Raw genomic sequence first — 23071 nt, 5'->3', positions numbered from 1 at the left:
CCATAACCTCAGAAAGACTTCTTCCTGTCTTGACCTCTGTGTGGCTTGCAGATTGTGTGGGAACAATTTGTTATCCTTAAAGTATTCTGAAAAGTGCTGGAGAGCTTGGATGCTTTTAGATGTGCTGTTTCCTAGTACCTAGTGTCCCTTATTGGTTTCAGTATTACTGAAGAACGTTAGCTTGTCCAAGGTTGAGATAAAATGTAAATGCATTTAATCTAATGTAGATATTGTAAATACACAACACACAAGCCTTTGTACAAGGAGGAGTTGAGTGAGAGGGGAAATAGAGAAAATCGATCTGTTTGCAACACAGTGAAAACAGAAAGGAGTCTTTACTCATGAGGGAAGTCTGTTTCTGAATGACTCTTTGGGAGTGTTTTATTATTCCCCCTGTATCCTTCCAGTCAAATCCACTTGCTCCTTCTTCATGGAGACAGTGAGCTTTGAGTAGCCTGTGCCTATAGAGCTACAGGGCTCGCATGTTCCCTTGAGCCACTGTTTCCTAAAGTAAGTTGGTTCAGAGAGACATTCTAACGAAAGCTGTTCGTGTGGGTGGGGAGGAAGGGTCTGGTTTCCTGCAGTATCTAATTTACCCAGCATTTGGTTTGGAGAGTTAGGTACCTCCCTGTGTCACTTGCTGTAGCTCTGTGAAGTGTCTCCGTGTGCTGATCATCAGCCCTTAGCTTGATACAGTTTGAAATGGGGTAGAAACTTTGTGCCTAGAAATTCCTTGGAGAAGTTGGGTAGTAGGCTTTTGTTGATGAGACCTTAATTTTTACTAATGGAGGACTGCTACTGATGTTAGTAATTTTTTTTAATTTTTTTTCCCCTTTCTTTCAGGATATCAGTGATGCATATGGGGAGTGCTTGATTCAGAAGCAGCTGTATGAAGAGGCTGCATTGATATTTGCTCGTGCTGGCATCTTTGCAAAAGCACTTGGTGCTTTTCAGAGCAGTGGCAGCTGGCAGCAAGCCCTGTGCATGGCATCACGGCTTGGCTACACAAAGGATAAGCTGTCTAGCCTGGCACGGAGCATGGCAGGTAGGCCTTGAAGAGATGGAAGTGTGCAGAGCAGGAGTGGCTGCTGTTATTTATGGTTCACTTTGGTTTTTCCTAAAATTCAATGAAACCTCAGTATTCAGCAGCATTTTTCTTAAGTGAGAACAAAGATCCAATGTTTCCCCAAGGATTTCTGCATTTGGACATGACCTTTGTTTCCCAAAGGAACCAAAAGATGCTGAAGCTGAATTGGTAGGCAACACAGGAGCTGCCAAGCAAGCTGTGGCCTTGGCTGTCCAGTGCTGACTGCTTCTTGCATTGTCCCCTTGCAGCTGGTTGCCAGACTGCTCTTCCAAATTGCCTCGTTGGTTAACCTCAAGGAATGGACATGCACTGAAGTGTCTGACATTACTGAGGCCTCTAGGCATTAATTGGTGCAAGTGCTGTGCCTATTCACTGACCTTAAAGGCTGTTGGATAATTTGGAGCTGCATGTTGTTTTCTCCTTGAAGCTAGCTAGCAGCTAGGACCAGCTGCTACATGTAAAGCTGTGTGCTGTCCTAAGGAGAAAAAGATAGCTGGTCACAGAATTTGTGCTCACTAGCACATATCAGACCTGAGATGTGTTGTGGGTGGACCTGGTAAATATTTCAACAAGAGAAATTTCACCTATTTCAGCAAGAGAAATGGAGCATTGTCCTGAATTCAGCCTTACTCAGAGGTGGAGTTTGTGAAGGGCTACTTAACACAGAGGGAGTATGGCTTCTGGAAGGCTAGTCTTCCAGAGTTGGATACTCCAGTATTTGCTTTTCCTGTCACTTAATATGATTTAAATCCTTCATGCCTTTAATGCTTTTACATGGTGCCCCTTTTAAATCACAGTTGTAATTTAGCAATTGAGTACATGCGTGAGCAGATAGAAAGTGTCTTAGTGAGTGGGATTTTCCTCTACTTTGTATTTTTGTGGCACAAAATCCAGCTGTTTCTGAAAAGCTGAAACTCCACTTTTTCTGGTAGGAAAACTGGTTGAACAGAGGAAGCATGCAGAGGCAGCCATGCTCCTGGAGCAGTACACTCAGGTAATGTAGTCACCCTCCTGCCTGTGTCCCAGTAATGCCCTCTGTCAAACAGATACACCATCCATGTTTCCTCTCTTCTGCGCCACCTGTGGCTCCATGCATGCTGACAGCAAAACAGTCCATGCCATGGGCCCTCTTGGGGAGGGCAGAGCAGGTCCGGGTGATGCAGTGAGCAGGTTGGGGATAAATGTGGTGTCCCTGAGTTTTTCCACTTGTGAAGCTGCCCGTGCTTTGGTATGAAAAGCTTTTGTCTCAGCTGAAACATCAGGGCTGGAATAAGGAAGAGAGTTCCAGAGGGATTTCCCCTTAGTGTGGGAGAAGTAACATAGTTTCACTGGGTTGGTTTGTGGTTTTTGTTTGCTTGTTTGGTTTTTTATGTCAACAGATCAAAGTAGCTGGCATAGTAGTGTTGTCCTCTCTTGACTGTGGTACTGCTGCATAGAAATACCCATCTGAATAGCTTCTACCTCAATGTGTATTACTAACATCAGCAGCAGCCCATGGTTGCTCTTTTCCTTCTAGGACTATGAGGAGGCTGTTCTCCTGCTCTTAGAAGGGGCTCTTTGGGAAGAGGCTTTAAGACTGGTAAGATACTTCAAATCGTAAGAACAGAAGTGGTAAGATATCTTTAGAGGGCAAAAACAGAGGGATGTGATCTGGGTTAGATCCTTAAATGATACCTTCTTTTCTTTTCCTTGATCCAGATTCACAAGTATGGTAGACTGGATATCTTGGAGACCAACTTGAAACCTGCTATTTTGGAAGGTGAATCTGTGCAAGAATCTAAGACTTTTCTGTGCTATAGAGGCTAAAGAAGATCTTTGCTGGGTCTGTGGGAAGTCACAGCATTCCAGTATTGGAAAGTGTATGGAAGGATACTTTGCTTCCATCTAATTGATGCTGCTCAGTTACCTGCATTTGGCTCTCCTTGATGCATCTTGAAGCCCTGCAGTGTCATGGTATCTTTTTAGCTTAGTCAGGCTCCTTTGGAGCTTTTCCAGACCTCACAGTCAAAAGCTGCAAAGGGGTCTGTGTCTGCATGTCCATAACAAGCAGGACAGTCCTCATTCCAGAGCACATGTGGCAGCAGACCTATGGATCAGGAAAATGGCTAGCTGTCCTGTAAGCTTTGATGAGTAGTTTTTGGAAATAAAAAATTATTTGATAGCTGTATTCTCCCTTCCACACAGGAAGGATTTTTGTTACTATTCCTTGTTCTTCCTTTTCATGCTTGATGAGTTGAGGGATTTTTTTTCTTTAATTTAAACCTAATTAATGGAAAGAGACTTAGCCATAGAACTTTCTGTTCTTACTGCATCAGAAACAAGACTCTTGTTCTAGAAGATATTTGTCTGGCAGGTTAACTCACTCCACATCCAGGTGTATCTTGCTTGGTGGGCTCCTGTCTTATAAGCTTTGAATTTCCTTCCACGTGAGTCCTTTTGTGTGCTTTGCACCTGATTTCTGAGCTTGTTGAAGGACTGTGCTTGCGTAAAATATGCTTTTCTGTTTCTCTTGCAAAAAATGTTTATGTTTTGATTTTCTTAATGAGCAGCTCAGAAAAGCCAGCTGATCTTCCTAGATTCCCAGAAAACGGCATTTCTTCGCCATAAGAGTCGCCTGCAAGTGGTCCGAGAGCTGAAGGAGAAGGCCTGTGAGAACCTGCAGGGTTGGTATTGAAGTGCATATGACTTTCTCCTGCATAAGTAGCTGTGATCATATTTGTGTCTGTGGTTTCTGTTTTCTCTGATGGAGCTGTGCTCTCCTCTAACTCCAGTGGAACCTACAGCAGTGAAACAGCACCCTTCTCAACCCCTCCTCACTCCGTACTTGGAGTGTGGTTATTCTGTATTTTCACCTCTACCTTGGGTCACAGCTTTCCTGGAATGAAACTGCACCTGAAAGCTCTTCAAAATGACACAGCATTGTCTCCACAGTACCATCTTGGCTGGGTGAGATAGTGCTCAGCATATCCTTTGTGCCAAATATCTATGGGCATATTCACCTGCCAGCTCACATAGGCTCAGGGAATTTTTCCAAAAGCAGACTGCTGTGTCCTAGTGCAGCTCTGCTGCACTGAGATTGTCATCCCTCTGATGTTGCTGTTCAGTGTCATGATCCCCACCAGGGCAGAGGAACAGTGTCTCACAATTACTGTTTCTTCTTGTGTGCTGGCTCAGTGGGGTTGGGAGCCACAAGGCTCCAGAACACCAGCAGGTAGAATAAATCTGCCCAGCAAGCAACACAGATCAACCAGAGAGAAAGCTTGAAATAACTCTGACCTTTTTCCACACTGTGACAGTTGTGACCATGTTTTGCAGATTATGAAGTGCCAAATTGCCCAGAATTGGAGCTTTTCTCTGAAACCAGCAGTGTTGTGACAGCCAGTGACATGAACAGCAAATACTCACACAGCAATTCAAGAATATCAGCGTAGGTATCTGCCTTCAAATCAGGTAGTGACTGTTCTGGCATCAGCATTCAGGAGGTCAGCTTGCTCATGCTTGGCATGCTCCTCCTTGCAGCTGTGTGTGCCTTGGATCTGCTTTAATTACAGGCATTTCATGGTTATTTTAACTCTCATTGGAAGGGAAAGAGCAGAAAATGCCAGAAGCTACTAGTGCAACAGGAACTGAGTGCCCGGCAGAGGAGCTGTGAACACAGACTCTGGGTGGGTTCTGGCTCCCTGGGTGTTGGGCATGTGGCCAGAATAGCTGGCTGTAGAGAGCTAGACACAGAATACAGGCAGAGCCTCTCAAATATTAACAGCATGTGCGCATGTCTCTTGTTCTTTGGCCCAGGTTTTGCACTTGGTGTGTGGGGGTTGCTACTAAATCTCATACCAATGTCTTCCCACAGTGGTTGTCTGCACTGAGTGCTCTCAAGAATATGAGCTGCAGTGTGGGGTGGGGTGTGTAACAGGCTGGTGTAGTCTGTGGGACCACTTCTGAATTCCCTGGCTGAACTGTGGAATACAGTTGTGGGAAAAATGTGGACTTTTTAGACACTTTTTTTTTTGTGGACCGGATGTAAACAGAAAGAGAATGCACTTAGTATTCAGCGTCAGAGTGTGTGGATCACTTGGGAACATCATGCAAGTAGGTCTGGCCTATGAATGAAGTTGCTTTCCTGTGATCATGGGTAGGAGCTGAGCAGGCTCTGGAGATGGCAGAAATTAAAATGTTCACAGCCAAGCACAAACCCCAGCCACCCGTGTTTTAAGTGAATGTCAGCTTTGCCTGATAGAGACTACTGCTTTGTGCTTGGAGCAGCTCCTGCTTTGTGTTGTAGACATGCTTTAACCTTGCTGGAACATGGAGCAGTCTTTTTTGGAGCAGAGAAACAGCCTGACTCCTGTCTTGTGTTTCAGACCACAAAGGATAAGGGTTGAGTAGCACTGAAAACATTGTCACAGTGCTTAAGGTTACATGCAGTCCTCTGTCACTGAAGAGAGCAAGCACTTGAGTGACAGGTGTGATGCGCACTGTTGATGTTCCTTCATACTTACCCTGTTAGTAGTTAATTTTGTTGTGCACACTGTAATTGAACACGCTCTTTTCAGGCGATCCTCAAAGAACCGACGCAAGGCGGAGCGTAAGAGATACAGCCTGAAGGAGGGGAGTCCTTTTGAGGATATTGCCCTTCTGGAAGTCCTGGGAGAGAGTGTTTGTGCTGTTGAGACTGTGAAAGGTAGGACAGTTGGTGATCTTAATCCATGCTGCAGCTTGTGAGGATGAGGACAGCTAAGGTAGTGTGCCCCCTCTTGTTCTTACTCTGTGTGCTGGGGAGAAAAGCTGCCTGGTCCATACAGCCATCTGTGTTGGACCTTGGTTTAGTTCATCTGCCTCTGTGCTCAGAATAATGTGTGAGCTCTCTGCATTTGAAGTTTGGGAGCAGAGAAAAGAGGCCTTCTCAGTGGCACTACGGATTTTGTCTTTTGTTCTTGAATACTGTAGGGGCTCAGTAGGAACAGAACCAGTTCTGAGTTCTGCTCTCCTTCCTGTGTGCTGATAGCAAAAAAGTGCAACTGTTTATTTAGTATACCTGTGTTAATTGCTATTTATTGCTTGTGCTTCTGTTCCCTCCTGCAGGAGAGATACACATCCTTCTGAAGCAGCTTGTGCTCTTTGGTTATGATGAGCAAGCTGGGGCACTGCAGCAAGTCCTGGAAGAGGTTTTGCAGTTGATGGAGACCTCAGTCCCAGAAATCTGGACTCCAGACCTGCAACAGAGCTCTGTCAGCCTGGTCTGTGCTCATCTGCAATACCTGTCACACTCCCTAGACAGTATCAAGTGTTTAGCAGTATTTTGCCTTCTCAGCAGAGAGCCCAGAATCTTTCCATGGCTTTCAAAATCTGGGTTTTTTTTCTGTTAGAGGTTCAGTAGACATTCCATGCAGGACCTGCTGAGTCAGTAGACTGTAGATGTGTACAACATGTTTAGCCTACTGTGTGCCTTGCACTGAATGCCACACTGGATATGGTGAAGTCTCCTGAGGCTTGTGTTGCCTTGTACTAGTGGTGACTTGTTTTTGTAAGCTCCATCTTAAGCAATTTCTAGAATATGGAAACACTCTCTTCTTTTCTAGGCCTAATGGTAGAAGTGTACTAGAGTAGTTGTTGTCCAGCCTGGGACTGGTCAATTTAGTCTGAACCATATATCATAAGGTATATATTACCAAAAGAAGGGGTTATGTCAGGCTTCTAAGCTTCAGCTTAATGCAGAATAAGGAAATCACAAGGACTTCAGTTAGTTCCCTTCCAGAGTTAAAAAAGTCTTTATTTCTAATAAGTTGTTTCTGAGCATTTATGGTGAACACAAGATGTCCCCCAGTATCTTCTCCCTAACTGTTGATAGCAGGACTCTTAAAGACAGATTAAAATTGTTCTGTGTGACAGGGAACAGAGACTCCCAAATGAACTTCAAATATTGATGGTGCTGTAAGGGAATCAGTCCTGCTGAATCATTACATTTATGGTGCTGTGAAGAAGTAGGTGCTGGGAGAAGAGTTCTGTGTCCTGAGAAGCTGTGTGAAAGGAGTTCTCCCTTCCTTCCTCTGTGTTAACTTTTCTGAGACATTACTGGGCTTTGATCACACATTCCTTTCACTTTGTACTGTGAGGTCTCCTGGTTTTGGAGAACAATAGCAGAGTTTCCTTTTGAGAATATCCCTGTTTGTGCTTTGCTTTGTTCAGGTTGGAACATGGCTATTGCTTCTTACAGGTCCTAGGACCCAGTTCAACTGCAAACAGCATTATGGCTGCATATCAGCAGAAGAGGATGGTGTCTCCTGTTGTACAAGGTTAGTTGAGGCTCTGAGTTAGGTTTGGATGTAAAATGTCAGGGAGGTTAGTGAGCTTTGAGGCTCTCCAAGCACTGCTACCTGCCAACACTTGTACCAGTTACTCAGCTGTGGTGGTTCCTTGCTTTTCTTCATGGTGTACCATCCTGCCTTGTGGCAAATGAGCAGCTTTCTCAACAAAGTTTATTTTGCTCTGAATTCCTGTGCTAAAACTGCCTCAGTTTAAAACTGTCTCCTGTGCTAAAATGTCTCAACTGCTCCTGGCTTCCTGTGTGTGTAATGTCAATCTGTTGTGAGGAAACTGAAAATCTGATTTCTTAAGGAATGTGTTAGATAATTCTTCTTGTAACTTACCTGCTGAATTTTTCTCTCTGGCTTTGGCAGTCAGGCCAGGCTCTTGACCAGGTCAGGCTACAATCTGTCATGTTGCTTTGCCATCTTGAAGTCCTTACAGTGAATACAAAATTAGGGGCTGAGAGACCTGGCAAAGGGTGGTCCCAACTCCCCAGTCTTCCCTCTGCCCACTAGTCCTGCGTTCTCTTTCCCTCCTAGTCCCAGAATTGCCTGGGGAAATCCTCAATTGAATCTATAGATAAACCTGCCTATTGCCACTTGCCAGGGCTGGCTTCAGAAAAAGCCTTGTGCCTCTTTTTCACACCAAACGGAGCCAGGTCACTGTGGTGCATGATGGGCCAGTGACAGGTGAATGATTTGAGTTCTGCTTTGTGCCACTAATGGGGTTGTGGCTTTGTGCCTGTGCCTCCTTGTTCTGAACAGTAACACTTAACAATTGAGAGGGGACTTGGTGTGCCCAGAGGTTTCCTGGTGTAAGCAGGTGTTCTGAGGACACTCTTTTGTGCAGGCTGGTGATCAGTCAGTTCAGGGAAATTATAGATGTCAAGAGCTCTCTCAGCATCCTTTGATGTAAGAAAAGTGAACAGAGTAGTTGACAGCTCTTGAAGGAACTATATTGCTGTTACCCCCTGTTCTGACACTTGTTCTGTTTGCCTTTCAGATCCAGAAGTACTGACTCCACCAAAGTTCAGTAAAAATCTACAGTGGAAACTGCATCTTCTCCAGTAACTGAAAGCCAAGGAATCCTTGTGGACTCTGAACTCCAACTTTTCATATAATTTCATTATATCTTTACAGAAGCTGTTGTTGTTCCGATGTTTCTGATACACTGTTCTTAGGGCTGTGCTAGTGAAGGGTCCCTCCACCTTGTGCAGCTGTGATTGTGACCTGTATGGTGTCAAACTTACAAGCACAGCCACTCACGTCCCATTGCAAAAGTGTCTTGTGAGGCTGGGGAGCAAAAGGGTGTGCGGCTCTGAAAGCTCCTACCACTTTCCCCCCTTCTGGATGAAGCAATCCCACCACTATTGGATGGGTTATCTTCTCTGCCATCACTCCCTCCCAGAGTTGTTACCTGCCATGATGACAGGCCACATTTTAAGCACTTCAGCATGTTTTAGAGAACTCACCTGTAAGCAAATTGCTGTAGTTGCTAAACAAATTTTGCGTTTTCTCTGCTGAAGCTGGATGTTGCTGATACCAGATTTTCATCATTGCTTTGTTGTATCAGAGTGAATCCTTCAGTGCCAGCAGCCATTGCTGTCCTGAAACTGGGCCCATTCACACCAGGGAGGTCTTGGACAGAGAAAAACATGAATAAATGCAGGGCGGAGGTGCTGGTGTCACACTCTGCTGGGTAATACTACTCTAATTATCTGAGTTCAAAGATCAACTAACGCTGCTCTATGGCACTGACAGATCAGCAGCTGTACCCTGATAATGCTGTGCACTATTGCAGAACTGTCATCTGGAAACTGGTCTTATACTGAGAATTAGGTTTTACCCCAGAATACTTCTGCAATCTGATGCAAGAACAGCAGCAGTTCTGGGAACAGAGGAAGGTGACAAGGCTGGAAACCCTTTCAGTGGTAGCATTGCCTTCTTGGTTAATTTTGGCCCAGCAGCTGCAGTGTTCAGTGCAGGCCATTTCTGATGGGTGCTGCAGAAAAACAGCATACAAACAAGGTGCTTCCTGTCTGTTGGAGGTGTTTAATAGGACAACAGCAAGCTGTGTTCTGACTGCACAGCATGCACATGTCCAGTGCTGCAGATTGCTGTTTTTGTGTGACAAGAGCTCCATCAGATTGGGGTGGCCATTTGGTCTTGCACCAGATGCGTTGTGCTGGCTTGGGCTTGCTGGAGTGGAGTGGTAAGAAGTCCTTTGTCAGTGTGAAGCATTGGAGCAGATCTCGTTTCCAGCTGTTCTGGGTTACATGGCCTGTTCTGGATGGTGTGGGGATGGCTTAAGCCTGTTGTCAAGTACTGTGACTACACTGGAAAGAGATTCTCCAAGAGTAAATAAAGTCTTTTGAGATGGCAAAACACATGAAAGACTTTACAGGGTAAGAGTGTTTCACAGGATCTTGGTCTTCAAAAGGGTAGCAGAGCATAGTCCATGGTGAAATATAGAAGCCATCTACCAGATCTGGAGAAAGGGTTGATGAGGGAGTCTCTGCTCCTCATGCTCTGGTCCTGCAACTGAAATGTGACACTGACTCCAGTAATTCTTAACATTCCTAAACCTGATGCCAGGAAATGCTGAGGTCTTGCACAACCTAATCTATTGTCTAGAAAGAGAACACAAGAGAAGGTAAAATTGCTGCTGGCTTACTGAGGATTTGTGTTTGTGCCTACGTATGTGTATGATTTCTTCTGCTTTTGCTTTTCCATTGTGGTGATGGTGAAAGTCAAAGACCCTTTTGTCTTAGGCATACTTTCTCATTCTCCCACCAAGGCAAAACCCCTTTAAATCTGCTGTCCAAGTGAAAGACCCATCTTCTAAATCATTCATCACTGAACTCTTGCCTTCCCCTACACCTTTCCCTCCCAACTGAACTTCAAGTAAGGAGCAGCAAAGCTGGGAGCAGCACCTAGTGTCTGTGAGCCTCAAGGGGGGATGTCCTGCTTACAACTTCTGCAGTTGCTGAACCTTAGTTTCTTCTCAGCAGCAGCTCAGAGTCTGCTTTCCCTTGATTTCTGATGGCATGTTCTTTTGCTTTCTTAGTGATGCATGTAATCTTGAAATATACTCAGCTTTAGTTACTGTCATTGCAGACATATTGAATTTGCTCTTACAAATTCTGTGGAGGCTCCTACAAACAGATGGAGTTACCAGGAGTGAAAGAAAGACATTAATGCAGAAATATGGAGTTAACTTTAAAAATGTCTCAACCTCTGAGCAAATGTGGCTATATGGAAGCCTGTTTCTCGTTAGATATTTTTCACCTGTCTGCTGATTAGCTTCATTAAACACAAAAGGAAAAGAAATCCATCAAGTTCAGTAGGAGCTTTCATGAACAGATCCACAAATAGTGTGGTTCACTGGAGCAACAGATTATCGGTTCTTGTTAGATTGCCAGTGATAAATGCACTTGCAAAATACAAGTGTACAGTGCTATGTACAAGTGTTCCTGGGTATATTCCAATGGAGTCGGAGGCACAGATCTTTCCAAAGAGGCATCCCTGCTCTTTGGGAAGAGAGGAGCAAGTCCCTTGACTTGTCTGCAAGGTGGTCATGTTCTCATCCTCTGCCTTGGAGGCTTTTAAAGGATAAATTTATTCTTTTTGGGAGAAGCAGAGATGAGACTCTAGTCAAATACTCTGTTACTTCAGTTGTAAACGGGGAGGAGGGGGAGACAACCACTTTAGGTGTAAATGAGTATTGAGAGTTGTAAAGAAGACAAAGGCAGTGGAGTTTTCATAAGGGTGGAACAGAACTCTTGCACCACTCTCTTTTCTACCTGGATGGGTGCAGTGGCCAGGGTCATCTTGCCCTCCACCTGATAATCTATCACCCCATCAGTTTACCAGCAGCCCATGTTAATCCCTTCACCACGTATCTCATGGCATATCTCATGGAAAGTCCTTTATTGTATCTTCCTTGGCTTTAGGCCTCATTCCTGTAACAATACCACAAAAAATACAGCTCCAGCAGAGGTCTAATTACAGCCAAGGGTGGAAGGGAGATGCTTTATCACTGGTTGATGAGTGTTCAGGTTATGCTGCTATTCTGAAGCTCTCTTCCAACAAAGATGCTGTATTGGTTGCTCACAGTCTCCTGTATGGACTTACCAGCTGTCGATAAAAAAATACAGGAAGGCTGTGGGTCCCCTGCAAAGCCACGCATGAAGTAACCTGTGCCAATGTCTACGTCTTGTGCCCTAGTTTCCTTCACGGCCTTGAGGCTACCCTTGGTTGCCTATAGGTGCCTGTCCCTTGGCTTCAGAGAGCTCATGCCCACTGCTGCCATTCCTGCAGACCTTTCCCACACAGCAGTGACCTTACACAGCGAGTGCTGGACGTGCTGCCATCCTTCCCCCAGGGGTCAGCCCTGGTGGCAGTGGTTTTCCTGGTGATGGCACTGATTTACATCATACATAGGCTTGTCCCTCAGAATCGTGCTCTGTATTTGAGTGTGTGGCAATTGTGACCCGAATAGCTGCATGCTGTTCCCACAGAGGTGGACTGCAGCAGTTTGTGCGTCACTCAGACCTGCTCTGAGAGGTACTAAAACCACCACTCCCTCCCAGATGGGATGGGCCACGGGCCATAAGCAGTGCATTTCACTGTGAAGAAGCATGGCTTCCCTTTCTGGCCTGTGTCTGCCATGAGGAAGACCATGTCTCTCCAGCATTCGCAACTGGCCTTGGTCCAAATTAGTTCCCGTTGAAAAGCATTAGCGCTTCACCTCTGGAGCTAGCTGAAGCCCTAGTTTGTGTCAAGAATGAATTCACAGACTGGCTGTGCTTTTGTCATTGTTCCTTACTCTATAAGCTTTGTTTTGTAATTTAAGGCATAATATTACTGATGTCAGCAAAAGCTAAAGTGTGACTGGTGTTTTAAATTAGGCCATGGCCAACCCTTCACCTTACTGTACCCCATTCTGGTGAAAGATGAATGGTTTAAGAGAAGATTTTGCACAGTGAGGCACAGGAGAACAATAAATACTTTGAAGACCCAGAAAAGTGGGAAATGACAAGGTTTGGCAAAACAGTTTTGAAACAAGTGGAGAATGTGAACAGAAATCTTGAGTTAGATACTGGACACTGCATTTGGCAACGTTCCATATGTTTTACTGAAATTAACTAAATCAGACAAAAAAGGATCCTTTTGATGAACTTGGTTCATTATAATGTGAAAAGCACACATTATAAAGCTTAGATTAGCACTTAGGAGGAACTTCAGTGGTAGGCAGAAAACATCAAGAGAAAGACCTCTAAATCATTGTTTCATCTCAGTAGAAACCTACATCTGGCCTCAGTTCAGCTTCTGAATTAAAATAAATCCTTTCATCCAAACAAAGCACTTCGTCCAGACTTTGGTCCACTTACAGATTATAGTGTGGCTGTAGCACAACAAAGCTGCAAACAAAAAGCTTCAAGGTCAGAAGTCACTTTATTTATATTTTTAGTAGGGAGAAAGAAGAGGGCTTGTTTTTTTGTTGAAGCTATTATTAAATTAGTATGCTGCTGTTTCCAGGCTACTTTTCCCCACATTACATTTGTCATTCCAGTCAACAAACATACATTTCCATTAACATTTGGTGGTCTTTGTGTTGGCTTGAAATCTGAAGACAGACTGAAAGATGCTTTTTTGCAAAATCATTTTGGCCAGTGTTTCCTAAGATGTTCCTTTAACTGTGGGATTGTGGACAGCTGTTGTTTACAACAATGGCATCTGAGGGGAAGTTTGAGAAGTTCAGAGGTACCGTCTTTCACCATCACTTTTCCCTTGCTTCTTACCATCTCTATCACATCTGGGAATAAAAATAAGAGACCATCAGTATCAAGACCACACAGTGTCATGAAGCACATGACACTGCAAATCTCTGTGCACAGTTTCACATGCACAGTGTGTCATTGCTGCCTTCTAATTTAAACCAGCCAAAAAATTTGTTGCCTTTTATTGGGGGTGCTACTCCCCAATACCTTAAATTAAATAAAACCTTTCACTTACTGCAATAAAATGTATGACTTGCACATTTATTTGGAAGAAAAGCCCAAAGCCAGAACCTGCAAGCAGGATTATATGTTATGAAATACTTTTTCTAATCACTACCTTGAGAGTTTAAGAAGTAGTCTGTAGTAAAAGAGTTCCAGTGCTTTTTGGTTTTCAGGGCCGGAGAATCAAAATCCTGGCTGATTACATGCAAATGTAGCTGACTGAAAAAAAAAAAGGTAACATAGATATGAGAGAAGAAGGTTAATGCCCAAAGTTGTTTTGCAGATGTATCAGTTGCAAACATGATTCAGCAGAATGCCAGCCTTGTGGGTCAGTCCTGACCCTGTGACACAAGAAACAGTCTGTTCTCTCTCTTGCCAAGCATTTCACTTACAAGCAGTCAGGGTCACTATTCTGCATATTCCATTGGCCCCTCACTACTATACTCCTGCTAGTTTCCAAAAAGGCGGAGACAGGAGTGTTAACAAACCAAAGGTTTATTAAAGGCTTAATAATTAACCAAAGTTTTATTATTTGCAGGGTAATTGAATTGGACTTACCAGTGTCCAAAAGCTTCATTCAAGAACTGGTGAACAACTGCCTGCAGCATCTAAGGCACTTGGACATTCTAAGGTCTGGACTTACACAAGACTCAAATCCTTGCTCAGTATCAGGTAGGACTCGACAGGTCTAGGAGTCAGTCTCTAATCCCACACTGGTGCTCTGGGAGGGGGATGCCCTAGGCCTTGGTGTTGGCAGCACTGCCCCTTTTACTGGGGCTGGACCACAGGCATTCCACAGTCCCAGGCACCAGCCTCTGCTAGCAGAGCCCAACAGGCACTTCCCACTGGGCCCGTGTAGTCCATTGGGATCTATACAGCAGTGTGAAGCAAAGGCCTCCACCCTGACTGAGCTGTCTGTAGTGTTGAGGATTGCCTGTTCTTGAGCAATGCCAAATCCCCTCACAGATTTAGCCCCAAATCTGTGTAACTGGAAAAGCAGCACCTCCACCAGGTGTCTCCTCTAGGTCTTACCTCATACTGGGAATAGCATGGTAGCCCAGTCTGAACTCCAGGCTCTCTCTGGCAGGGCACTGCTCAATCATTTTTTGCCCAACTGCATGCATATGTTCCAGGAGTTCAAGGTGGTCCCTGGTGACTGACTTCAGGCTTGAAATGGGGTCCCATGGTAAGATAAGCCAGTGGAAACGTGCTTTGGGATATTTATCCTTGATGACTACAGTCTTTTCATCTTTGTAAACCTTGGAAAAAACCAAATAACTAGGTTACTTTCTGATTGAAAGTTAAACATATTATTCCTATAAGCACTATATTTAGTGGAGAGATGCTATCCAAGGAGAACTTTTGTTGGAACTAAGTTGCTCCGGGATAAGCACCTTCTTCCATAACATATATCAGGTAGCTATGGAGAAGTGTTCAAGCATCCTTTTTCATATACTTTATTATAAAAGGAAAAAAGCTTTCTCATCTTACTTTGCAGTAAGTTAACCATAGCTACAGGTGGATATGAACTCTTGAAAATCACCTGGACCAAGATAATAGTGAGTCCTAGGGAGCTCTACTTCCATCAGGTTACATTCAAACTGCAGTCACAAACAAAAACACTGTGCTCAATACAGGACATGTAGGAATGCACTGGGCTGCCACATCTGTCACAGATTTCTGGAGTGAAACACAAATCTCAGACGTGCTACCAGCAGTGTGCTGCAGACCTCTACCAACATTACAAAAACATTCAAGTCTGAGCTATTTCAATTCATCCTACCCAGTGTGCTGCTTTGTAAGATCACTCAAAAGATGGAGAACAGATTCTTGTCTATTGTGCCCTTCTTCCTGTTTTCATTTTGTCTTGCCTCCTGCAACAATTCAATGCAGCTGAGGAAGAGAAATGGTTGGGAAGTTTGTGGACAACAGTGGAGAGAACCCAGCAATAAAAAGCTGTCAGGTTGTGATGGAAAAACTGTGTATTGTGTCTCTGGTCTCTTAGCAGTGCATCTGCTGATGAGAGATGGATGATGTCTTTGTCACCTTTGCTAATTATTCTCGTATGTTTATATACAGATTGGTCGTTACAGGAAGGAAGATTAAAATTCTATCAGTACACAAATCACAGGACTGATTCTTTCAGTAGCAAGGTATTTTATATACATGTTAGTGTCTGCTCCTGCAGCCAGTAGGAACAGGATCACTTTCAAGTCTTTTCAGAAGAAAGAAATACTGCCATTTAATAATTGATTAAAAAGCAAAGATAGGAGTTCTATTGTTTGCGTATTCAGATTGAAACTACAACTAATAAAGCTGACCTTCAGTCATAAACAGTTATTTGTGTCTAACATTAAAAGAACAGTTTTAAAACCTGCTCATATTTTGGGTCAAGAAAGCCCTGTTTTGGTAAATACTATATGGAATTCTGCTTCAGGGATGAAAATTAAGCTTCATGTTTCAAAAAGTAAGCAAGAATTTCCATAGTTTTACCATTCCCTATAGACAGACTCATTTGAAAGTGCTGGCAATTCTAGGACAATGGGCATTCAGTTACCCTACAAATCTATACAGTTCAACACTTCACACTTAAAAAAAATCAATCAAGAAATTGGAGCCTTCTGTTCAGTTATCAGCTAACTGAGGAACTGGCTCACAGGTTGGGCACAAAGGGTTACAGTGAATCAGGTGACATCAGACTGGTGACTTGTCACTGGTGGGGTTCCACTGGGCCCCATCCTCAGCCCTTGTGCTCTTCAACATCTTCATAAATGACCTGGACACAGAACTGGAAGGAGTAGAAAACAAGTTTGCCAATGACACTAAACTGGGAGAAACTGTCAACTCCCTTGAAGGCAGGGAGGCCCTGCAAAGAGACCTGGACAAATTAGAGGGCTGGGCCAAAGTCTAACAAAGGAAAGTGCCGGATTCTGCATGTGGATGGAGCAACCCTGGACATACACACTGGGGAATGAGATGCTGGAGAGCAGCTCCATGGAAAGGGACCTGGGGGTCCTGGTCAGTGGCAAGTTGAACATGAGCCAGCAGTGTCCTGGCAGCCAGGAGGGCCACCTGTGTCCTGGGGGGCATCAGGCACAGCATTGCCAGGAGGGTAAGGGAAGGAATTGTCCTGCTCTGCTCTGGGGTGGCCTCACCTCGAGTGCTGGGGGCAGGTCTGGGTGCCACAATATAAGAAAGACATTGAGATCTTAGAGAGTGTCCAAATGGGGGCAACGAAGATGGTGAAGGGCCTTGAGGGGAAGCCATATGAGGAACAGCTGAAGTCACTTGGTCTGTTCAGCCTGGAGGAGACTGAGGAGAGACTTCATTGCAGTTACAACTTCCTTGTGAGGAGGAGGAGCAGACACTGACATCTAGACTCTTGTGACCAGTTAGAGGACCCAAGGGAATGGCCTGAAGTTGTATCAGGGGAGGGTTAGGTTGGATATCAGGAGAAGGTTCTTCACCCAGAGGGTAGCTGGGCACTGGAACAGGCTCCCCAGGGAAGTGGCCACAGCACCACATCTGACAGAGTCCAAGAAGCGCTTGGACAATGCTCTCAGGTACATGGTGGGATTTTTGGGGATGTCCTGTGCAGGGCTAAGAGCTGGATTCAATGATCCTGATGGGTGTCTTCCAACTCAACATATTCTGTGATTCTAAATTATTTTCAGCCTGACAGTGATCATCACCTGAAGGGGCCCAGTGAGACCAGGGGTGAGGTCCTGTCAACAAAGGTGTGAAAGTTAAGAGTTTGCTGGGAACCAGGAAACTGCACTAAGAAACAAGGCAATGCTGACTGCTGGAAAATGGGAATCTCTGTGACTTGATCAGCTTCAAATGACAACCCTGTTTTAGTTGGTTTCCCTGAGGAAACAAAGCAACTGCATGGCTCACCTGCTCTCCCATCAACCGTTTTGAAATCTGTTGGCCAAATCTCACAGTACAGAGGGCTCAAAGGTACTTAAGACAATGACACTCTGCAAAATCAGTACAGTAGAGACTCCCAAGTTAATGTTACTACAGAGAGATGCAAGTACATTTCAGCCCTTATGCAGGACTCCACTGATTAACCAGATTCTGCAAATTGCAGAAGGAAGAAAGCAAGCTCATTTAGCTTTGCTAGACAGGATCTGCTGTAACGTACAAGTATACAGCTCTCACCTGCATTTTTGGATCTTGCATGGAGCTCTTTAGACCCTGACTCCAGTGTCCTAAATGTTCCTATAGCACAGAATGGGAAAAATAAATTATAAGACAATTAAGCATCCAATTATGTATTTTAAAGGATTCAGTTAAGAACATTCATTAGTATAGAGAAGTATAATAACAGCTGAATGACAGCTGAATTATCTCCCTTCTGTAAAATGCCAACACACCAGCTACTTTTGAAAACTTTTAACAAGATACTATGAAGATGAAAAGTTCAATATTCCAAATGTTCAAAATTTAACAACAGGGAGCTATAAATGTGTTTAAATTTAATAATTTGCCTGCACGTGTCATGGCATAAGGCCCTCTGCTTCAGGAATCGCAAGGGCCAAAGAAAGAACAAAAATCTCCATTAACTGTCCTATCCCATACTGCTCTGCACAGCACAAAGTAGTTGTGCTATGTGGCCTTATCCTTAGACGTACTGATTTTTTTATATTGTGCAGTGGCTTGTAGAGAAAACAAGAAAGGTACAGGAGGATCAAACCAATACAAGCTGTTTCTTAACTTGGTTACTGAACACCTCATAGAAGGCGTGCCTTGAGTGCACCTTTTTCAAAACAGATTTTTAGCTGTTCAGATCAGCAATGATATTAATCATATACTTATAGAGGAAGAGGTTCAAGCTATTTAAGTTGAACATAAGTATAAGCTGGGAGGGAAACAATGTGAGTCGTTGTCTCCCTGCTCATTCCACCACAAGTCTGGCCCTAATATAACTAGGCCAAGTCCACAAATGAAATAAGTGGTTAACTCATGGCAACCTGAGACTAAAATTTTGTCTTGAGGGGTTTCATTTCTGTGCCTTCTCCTCCAGCACTGCACTTGTTCCAAATGCATTAAGGTCTTTTATTTTGTCCATGTCCAGGGCTAAAAACTCCCTTTCAAAGATTTTGGCCAGTAGCATTCACTAATGTAAACATGGTTCTGCCACATGGAATGAACAAAGCAGGAGGAGAAAAAAGCCCCATGCAATTACAAACAAACAAACTTTTTAAAAAGGCTCAAGTTGTTTCATTCTCTGTACGCTTGCTTTTAGATAACCATTCAAGAGCCAGGACAGTGTCTTTGGGTAACTCCAGCTAAATGGAGCTCATGTAGACTGTCCTTTTACCAGAAACTGCAGCAGAAACCAGAGATTAAATCCTCATCTGCTACAGGGAAGCCCCCTCACACACACCTGACCCTCAAATCAGGTTAGAATGGGTCCCAAGTAACTTTCCCAGGGTCTGGGTGATGTGAGGAGTACGTAACACCTCTCATGCTCTGTATACTTTGAGGATGTGGGTTCACCTGAGATGCCTCCCACCAGCAGAATCCACAAACGTGGAAGACCATGTCTCTTCATGGAGGAGACAAGCCCAGGAGAAACAGCACAAGTATTAATACCAACACACTTGCCTGCTTTCTCGAAGTTCCTTCATGTGTAGATACACTGGTATTGCTTAGCTTGGGATTTGTAGAACTGCCTTGTGTATCCACCATCTCCAATTTCATTGTTTTTCTGGGCACAAGCTCTGTATCATCATTCTCACAGGAGTCCTCATGTGGCGTCTTGTCTGCTTGTGGAACAGTTTTCCCAGACTCTTCAGCAAATTGCACCGTGTAGGGGTAAAGATTATTCACAATATGCAGAACTTGGCCTGGTTTCATTTTCACCACTTCATCCTTGCCAATATTCACAAGATCAACACTAGTTGGGTTGACCCCTATCTTTGGTAGACAGAAGAAGGAAAAACAGTAGAAAATGATGGTGTAAGTGGAATCACCAACTTCTGCTCCATTCTCCTGGAATACCACTATCCTGGAAAACAAATGCATTTTGTATTCACTGCCCACATCAACTGGCTTTAGCAGGCCAGGCAGTCCAGACCCGTGGACACCTCCTTGTGTCCCAGTCTTGCAGGCACAGCTGTCAGCACACAGCCTCAGGGCGTGGTGTCACAGCCAGCCGGGGGTCTGCAGCAGCTACGGAATTACAGCATGACATGTGCTGCACTTCCCTCACAAATTAGTAACCTATTACACAACTACTAGCAACTATTTCTGAGGAGTAACAGTAGTTTTAGTGAATTATTTTGGTGCAGTAGCACTGTGGTGTAGGCAACGTACAGTGATTGCTTGATAGATGGAATTTGCCTCATCATGTGGGTGGAAAATCAGGAGTCTTCAGCAAAATGTTTTGTTAATGTTTATGCATAAAACAGGCTTTAGGAAACCAGCTCTCTCCTGTGACTGATGAACTCTGTCAGAGAGTGTTTAATTAGCTTTGTCACTACAATACCTGCACGCTCCACAAGATGATACTATACCTCTCACTTGGTATTCACTGCAATGAAGCACATGCCTGATTCCAGCCAGGATCTCTTTTGTCTACAGTTCTGCAGTTTCACTCAGGTCAAGGATGCTTCCCATCAGTGAATAATACAGTATCAAACAACTGATCACTGGAACCTTGTGCCACACGCCTCTCACCTGGGAAGCAACTCTTCAACAGGCAGAGAAAACATGCTAGCACCCACCACCAGAAAGTATTCCCAGTTTTGAGATTCCATTAACATAATATTCAAATCATGACTAGTGTTGATTTCTGTGAAAAACTCTCCGAGAGATCTCTGCAGGATTCATCAGATACTAGTGGGGTGCCTGTGCTTAGTGAGCTCTGGAGGCATTTTGAGAGATGGCGTTACCCCTCGGTGGGCAGAACATGTTGTTGTGTCGTCCACACAGGGTGATGCTGTGGGCACACACACACAAACACCAGCACCAGAGATTTTCCCCTTCATATTATCTCAGAGATACTGGGCCTCATAAGTGTCAGGAGGAAGGCCTGCCTCCATGCAGCTGGTAGCACAACATGCCTGCAGTGCTGTCTCACATCCCATCCCTTCCCAGAAAACCACATCTTTGGCTCTATCAGCCAACCAAACAAAAACCTTCTACAACTGTGTAGTCCCATTAACACAAGGACTTCAACCTTAAACAAAGGTTGCCTCGTCTTACGAAGTTTAAGGCTCAGGAGGAAGATAAGCAAGTTTAGTGGAAGAAGTCCAAAATCTCCCAAATACAGCACCTTAAAGAACTGATTGAGGATTCACAAGCACATTCTCTGATGCTTCAAGTCTGGCTTAGACTGGAGGGTATCTGGAAGGAATAGTGCAGTCTTTCACTGAGGTGCACATTTAAGAAAAAAAAGTTCACTTCTGAAGGCCACTAGTTGTAATCTCCCTTGGTGATAAGATAGCTTCAGGTCCTTCAGACCCAGTGATCAGAATCATCACTTGGAGCATTTGTAGAGTTAAGTACAACAACCATCCCAGTAAGTATCAAAAATACTGTACATCCATACATGAAAACCTACCTGCTTAACTGTGACATACCCCTTGTTACAGTCTGCTTTTAACTGAACTGCAAAAGAAACAACAAAGTGTCATAAAACAGTGTAAATAAAAAGAACTCTGCTGAACCACCCAGTGCAGAAAACACTCCTTTTTTTGAGGATCTGCTTCCTTCTGAAGCTGATCTTTGTGAATGTATGCCAAGAATATTTCTGCCTCGTCTCTTCAGGACAACAGGCAAAACAGAGCCAACCCATACACTGAACTAAGGGTGGAATTAATTCAGAATAAAGGTGGATTCTGTTGATGTCTTCTACATATTCTTGATATTCTTACCAGCCCTCTGTGACAATAAGGCAGAGAGCAAGACTGTGTTCAGAGGCAGAGAAAATAAGGCAGGGAAAGTGTGCAGGATGATATAGATGACAGGTATTTTCATATATTCTCCAAGACCATGTTATTTTATGTATAAAATAACAAGTCATGCAAAAAGTCAGTTGGCATAATACTAGGGAAAAGAACTGCTGCTCATGAAGCAGGGGTGCAGGCAGAGAAACACAACTGTGGGCCTGGGAACTCACATTAAGGTTCATTGCTTTAGTTTACAGAGGCAGACATCCTGTCATTGGATGTCTCTGATTTTTTAGGTCCCAGAGATCTCCACAAGTGCTTATTAAGAGTGTTTGATGACTTCAAGAACCAGGCAACACTGCAGACCACACAGAGGAACGAGGCAAGCTCAGCTGCTGCTGCATGCAGAAATTTTGAGCTAAACCACCTTACCTTGCTGCCGTGAGCACTTCTTATCCGTTATCCCAGTCTCTGGGCCACGCCCAATTACCACGGCTTCCAAGTGTGGCAGTTTCACTCGCTGAGTGCATTTCTCTTTCCCCACGAGCCAGCACACACGCATCACTGTGCTATAGAGCAAAATAAACAGTGTGTTACCAACACAACACCTCCCAATGGGCCACCTTCCTGTGGAACAGGGTCCATGAATTCTGCTGCCAGCCCATCCATTAGCTGAGCCAATTCTGCTAACTGGGTTCATGTTTCTGAAATTCAAGGCAAAGCATGTCACTAGCACTTGCATAATCTAAGAGCAGGTTGCTGTTGAAAGGGCAATCCTGTTTTGCTTCCTACCTTACCATACATTCTCATATCCATGAACTCTACATTGGAAAAATCAGTTGGATTGATAGTTCCATCTGACAGAAGAGCTTACCCAGAAAAAAAACGTGATTTGTTTCCCATTGAATCAAGAGTTCATCTGAGAGATTAACTTAACCACCAAAACATGAGAGAGCAGCAGAAGAGAGGACGAGAGGGTCGGGATAGCTTCATCCAGCAACAGGCAGCTCACGGACCATGCTATGAAACCCTCAAGTTTACACTAATTTGACCCTGGACAGCAAAGATCTCTCACCCTCACCCTGCCCAGTGCTCGGCGCTGCTCCTCCCAGCTCTGTGGTGGTGAGCTCATCTCGGCGGAAGGCAAGGCTCCGTCCCCAGTGTAACACCGGCAGTGCCACACACCCCGCATCCCTACGGCACACCGTCCCCGTGGGCCCCATCCCCGTGGGTCTCGTTCCCATGACAACGCCGGGACGTACCCCTCTCCCTTACCGCGCGCGAGGCGTTCGCGCCGCCGCCGCCGGCAGCCAATCAGCTGCTGCAGCGCGTCTCCCACGTGACCAGGTAGCGACTCCCGCCGCGGCGCGCGGCTCGGCGCAGGCGCAGTGGGCCCGCGCACCCGGGGGTGGGCGCTGGGGCCTGGCACAGGCGCAGTGGGGTGGAGCGAGCCGGACCGCCGGCCAGCCTCTGCGGCGGTGGGGCCAGGCTCGCGTAGAGTGCGGGGGGGAGAGGTGCGGAGCGGTGCCGGGAAGGCGGCGGCCGGGCCGGCGCTCTGTGCCCGGTGCAGCTCGGTGCCTCCGAGGGCGGGAGCCGCCCGGCGCGCAGGCGCGACGCGAGGCACACGCTGGGCGGGGAGGGAGCCACCGCCCGCGCGGGGCGGGGCGGGGCGGGCGGGGCGGGGCCGCGCTCAATGCGGGAGGCGGGGGCGGGCGCTGATTGGCCAGACCCCTTCCCGTCCGGAACAACCATTGGTGAGCCGCTCGCCCG

The 23071-nt window shown here is 45.1% G+C and overlaps 2 protein-coding genes across 5 annotated transcripts in view; one reads left to right on the top strand and one right to left on the bottom strand.

Moving 5' to 3' along the window:
- ELP1 (elongator acetyltransferase complex subunit 1) overlaps nucleotides 1-15756 on the top strand; it is a 38306-nt gene extending 22550 nt beyond the window's left edge. The window contains exons 27-36 of one of the 2 annotated variants that reach the window (XM_069002517.1): nucleotides 844-1045; nucleotides 2020-2081; nucleotides 2604-2666; nucleotides 2786-2846; nucleotides 3637-3750; nucleotides 4403-4514; nucleotides 5644-5771; nucleotides 6173-6327; nucleotides 7305-7383; nucleotides 15480-15756. In XM_069002517.1, coding sequence (XP_068858618.1) covers nucleotides 844-1045; nucleotides 2020-2081; nucleotides 2604-2666; nucleotides 2786-2846; nucleotides 3637-3750; nucleotides 4403-4514; nucleotides 5644-5771; nucleotides 6173-6327; nucleotides 7305-7383; nucleotides 15480-15595 — 1092 coding nt within the window. In that variant the 3' untranslated portion in view covers nucleotides 15596-15756. Of the gene's footprint in view, nucleotides 1-843; nucleotides 1046-2019; nucleotides 2082-2603; nucleotides 2667-2785; nucleotides 2847-3636; nucleotides 3751-4402; nucleotides 4515-5643; nucleotides 5772-6172; nucleotides 6328-7304; nucleotides 7384-8398; nucleotides 9805-15479 lie in introns of those variants that run through there. The other variant, XM_069002516.1, reaches the window with a different exon arrangement.
- Nucleotides 12834-22913, bottom strand: APTX (aprataxin). 3 transcript variants are annotated; one of them, XM_069002519.1, is made up of 8 exons: nucleotides 22564-22913; nucleotides 21734-21870; nucleotides 20974-21020; nucleotides 19014-19325; nucleotides 17565-17624; nucleotides 14433-14659; nucleotides 13516-13619; nucleotides 12834-13213 (listed from the first exon to the last, which is right to left on the bottom strand). In XM_069002519.1, exons 2-8 carry the CDS (start codon nucleotides 21861-21863, stop codon nucleotides 13059-13061), a joined length of 1035 nt encoding a protein of 344 aa, XP_068858620.1. In that variant the 5' UTR covers nucleotides 21864-21870; nucleotides 22564-22913; the 3' UTR covers nucleotides 12834-13058. The 3 variants fall into 3 exon arrangements, with proteins under 3 accessions (XP_068858620.1, XP_068858621.1, XP_068858619.1); XM_069002520.1 differs by having other exon boundaries at nucleotides 22577-22913; XM_069002518.1 differs by lacking the exon at nucleotides 22564-22913 and having other exon boundaries at nucleotides 19014-19416; nucleotides 21734-21822.
- Between the last annotated feature and the right edge of the window lie 158 nt (nucleotides 22914-23071).

Source organism: Aphelocoma coerulescens, assembly GCF_041296385.1.
Source record: "Aphelocoma coerulescens isolate FSJ_1873_10779 chromosome Z unlocalized genomic scaffold, UR_Acoe_1.0 ChrZ, whole genome shotgun sequence".
Lineage (NCBI taxonomy): Eukaryota > Metazoa > Chordata > Aves > Passeriformes > Corvidae > Aphelocoma > Aphelocoma coerulescens.
The sequence above is the reverse complement of the archived record's forward strand: the minus strand, read 5'-3'. Positions and strand labels throughout refer to the sequence as shown.

Coding starts and splice junctions, on each gene's coding strand:
- APTX (XM_069002519.1), bottom strand. CDS start 21,863: ATGCGTGTGTGCTGGCTCGTGGGGAAAGAGAAATGCACTCAGCGAGTG. Junction 17,625..19,013: donor AAGGAACTTCGAGAAAGCAG/GCAAGTGTGTTG, acceptor TCTGTGCTATAG/GAACATTTAGGACACTGGAG. Junction 13,620..14,432: donor CATGCTATTCCCAGTATGAG/GTAAGACCTAGA, acceptor TTTTTTTTTCAG/TCAGCTACATTTGCATGTAA.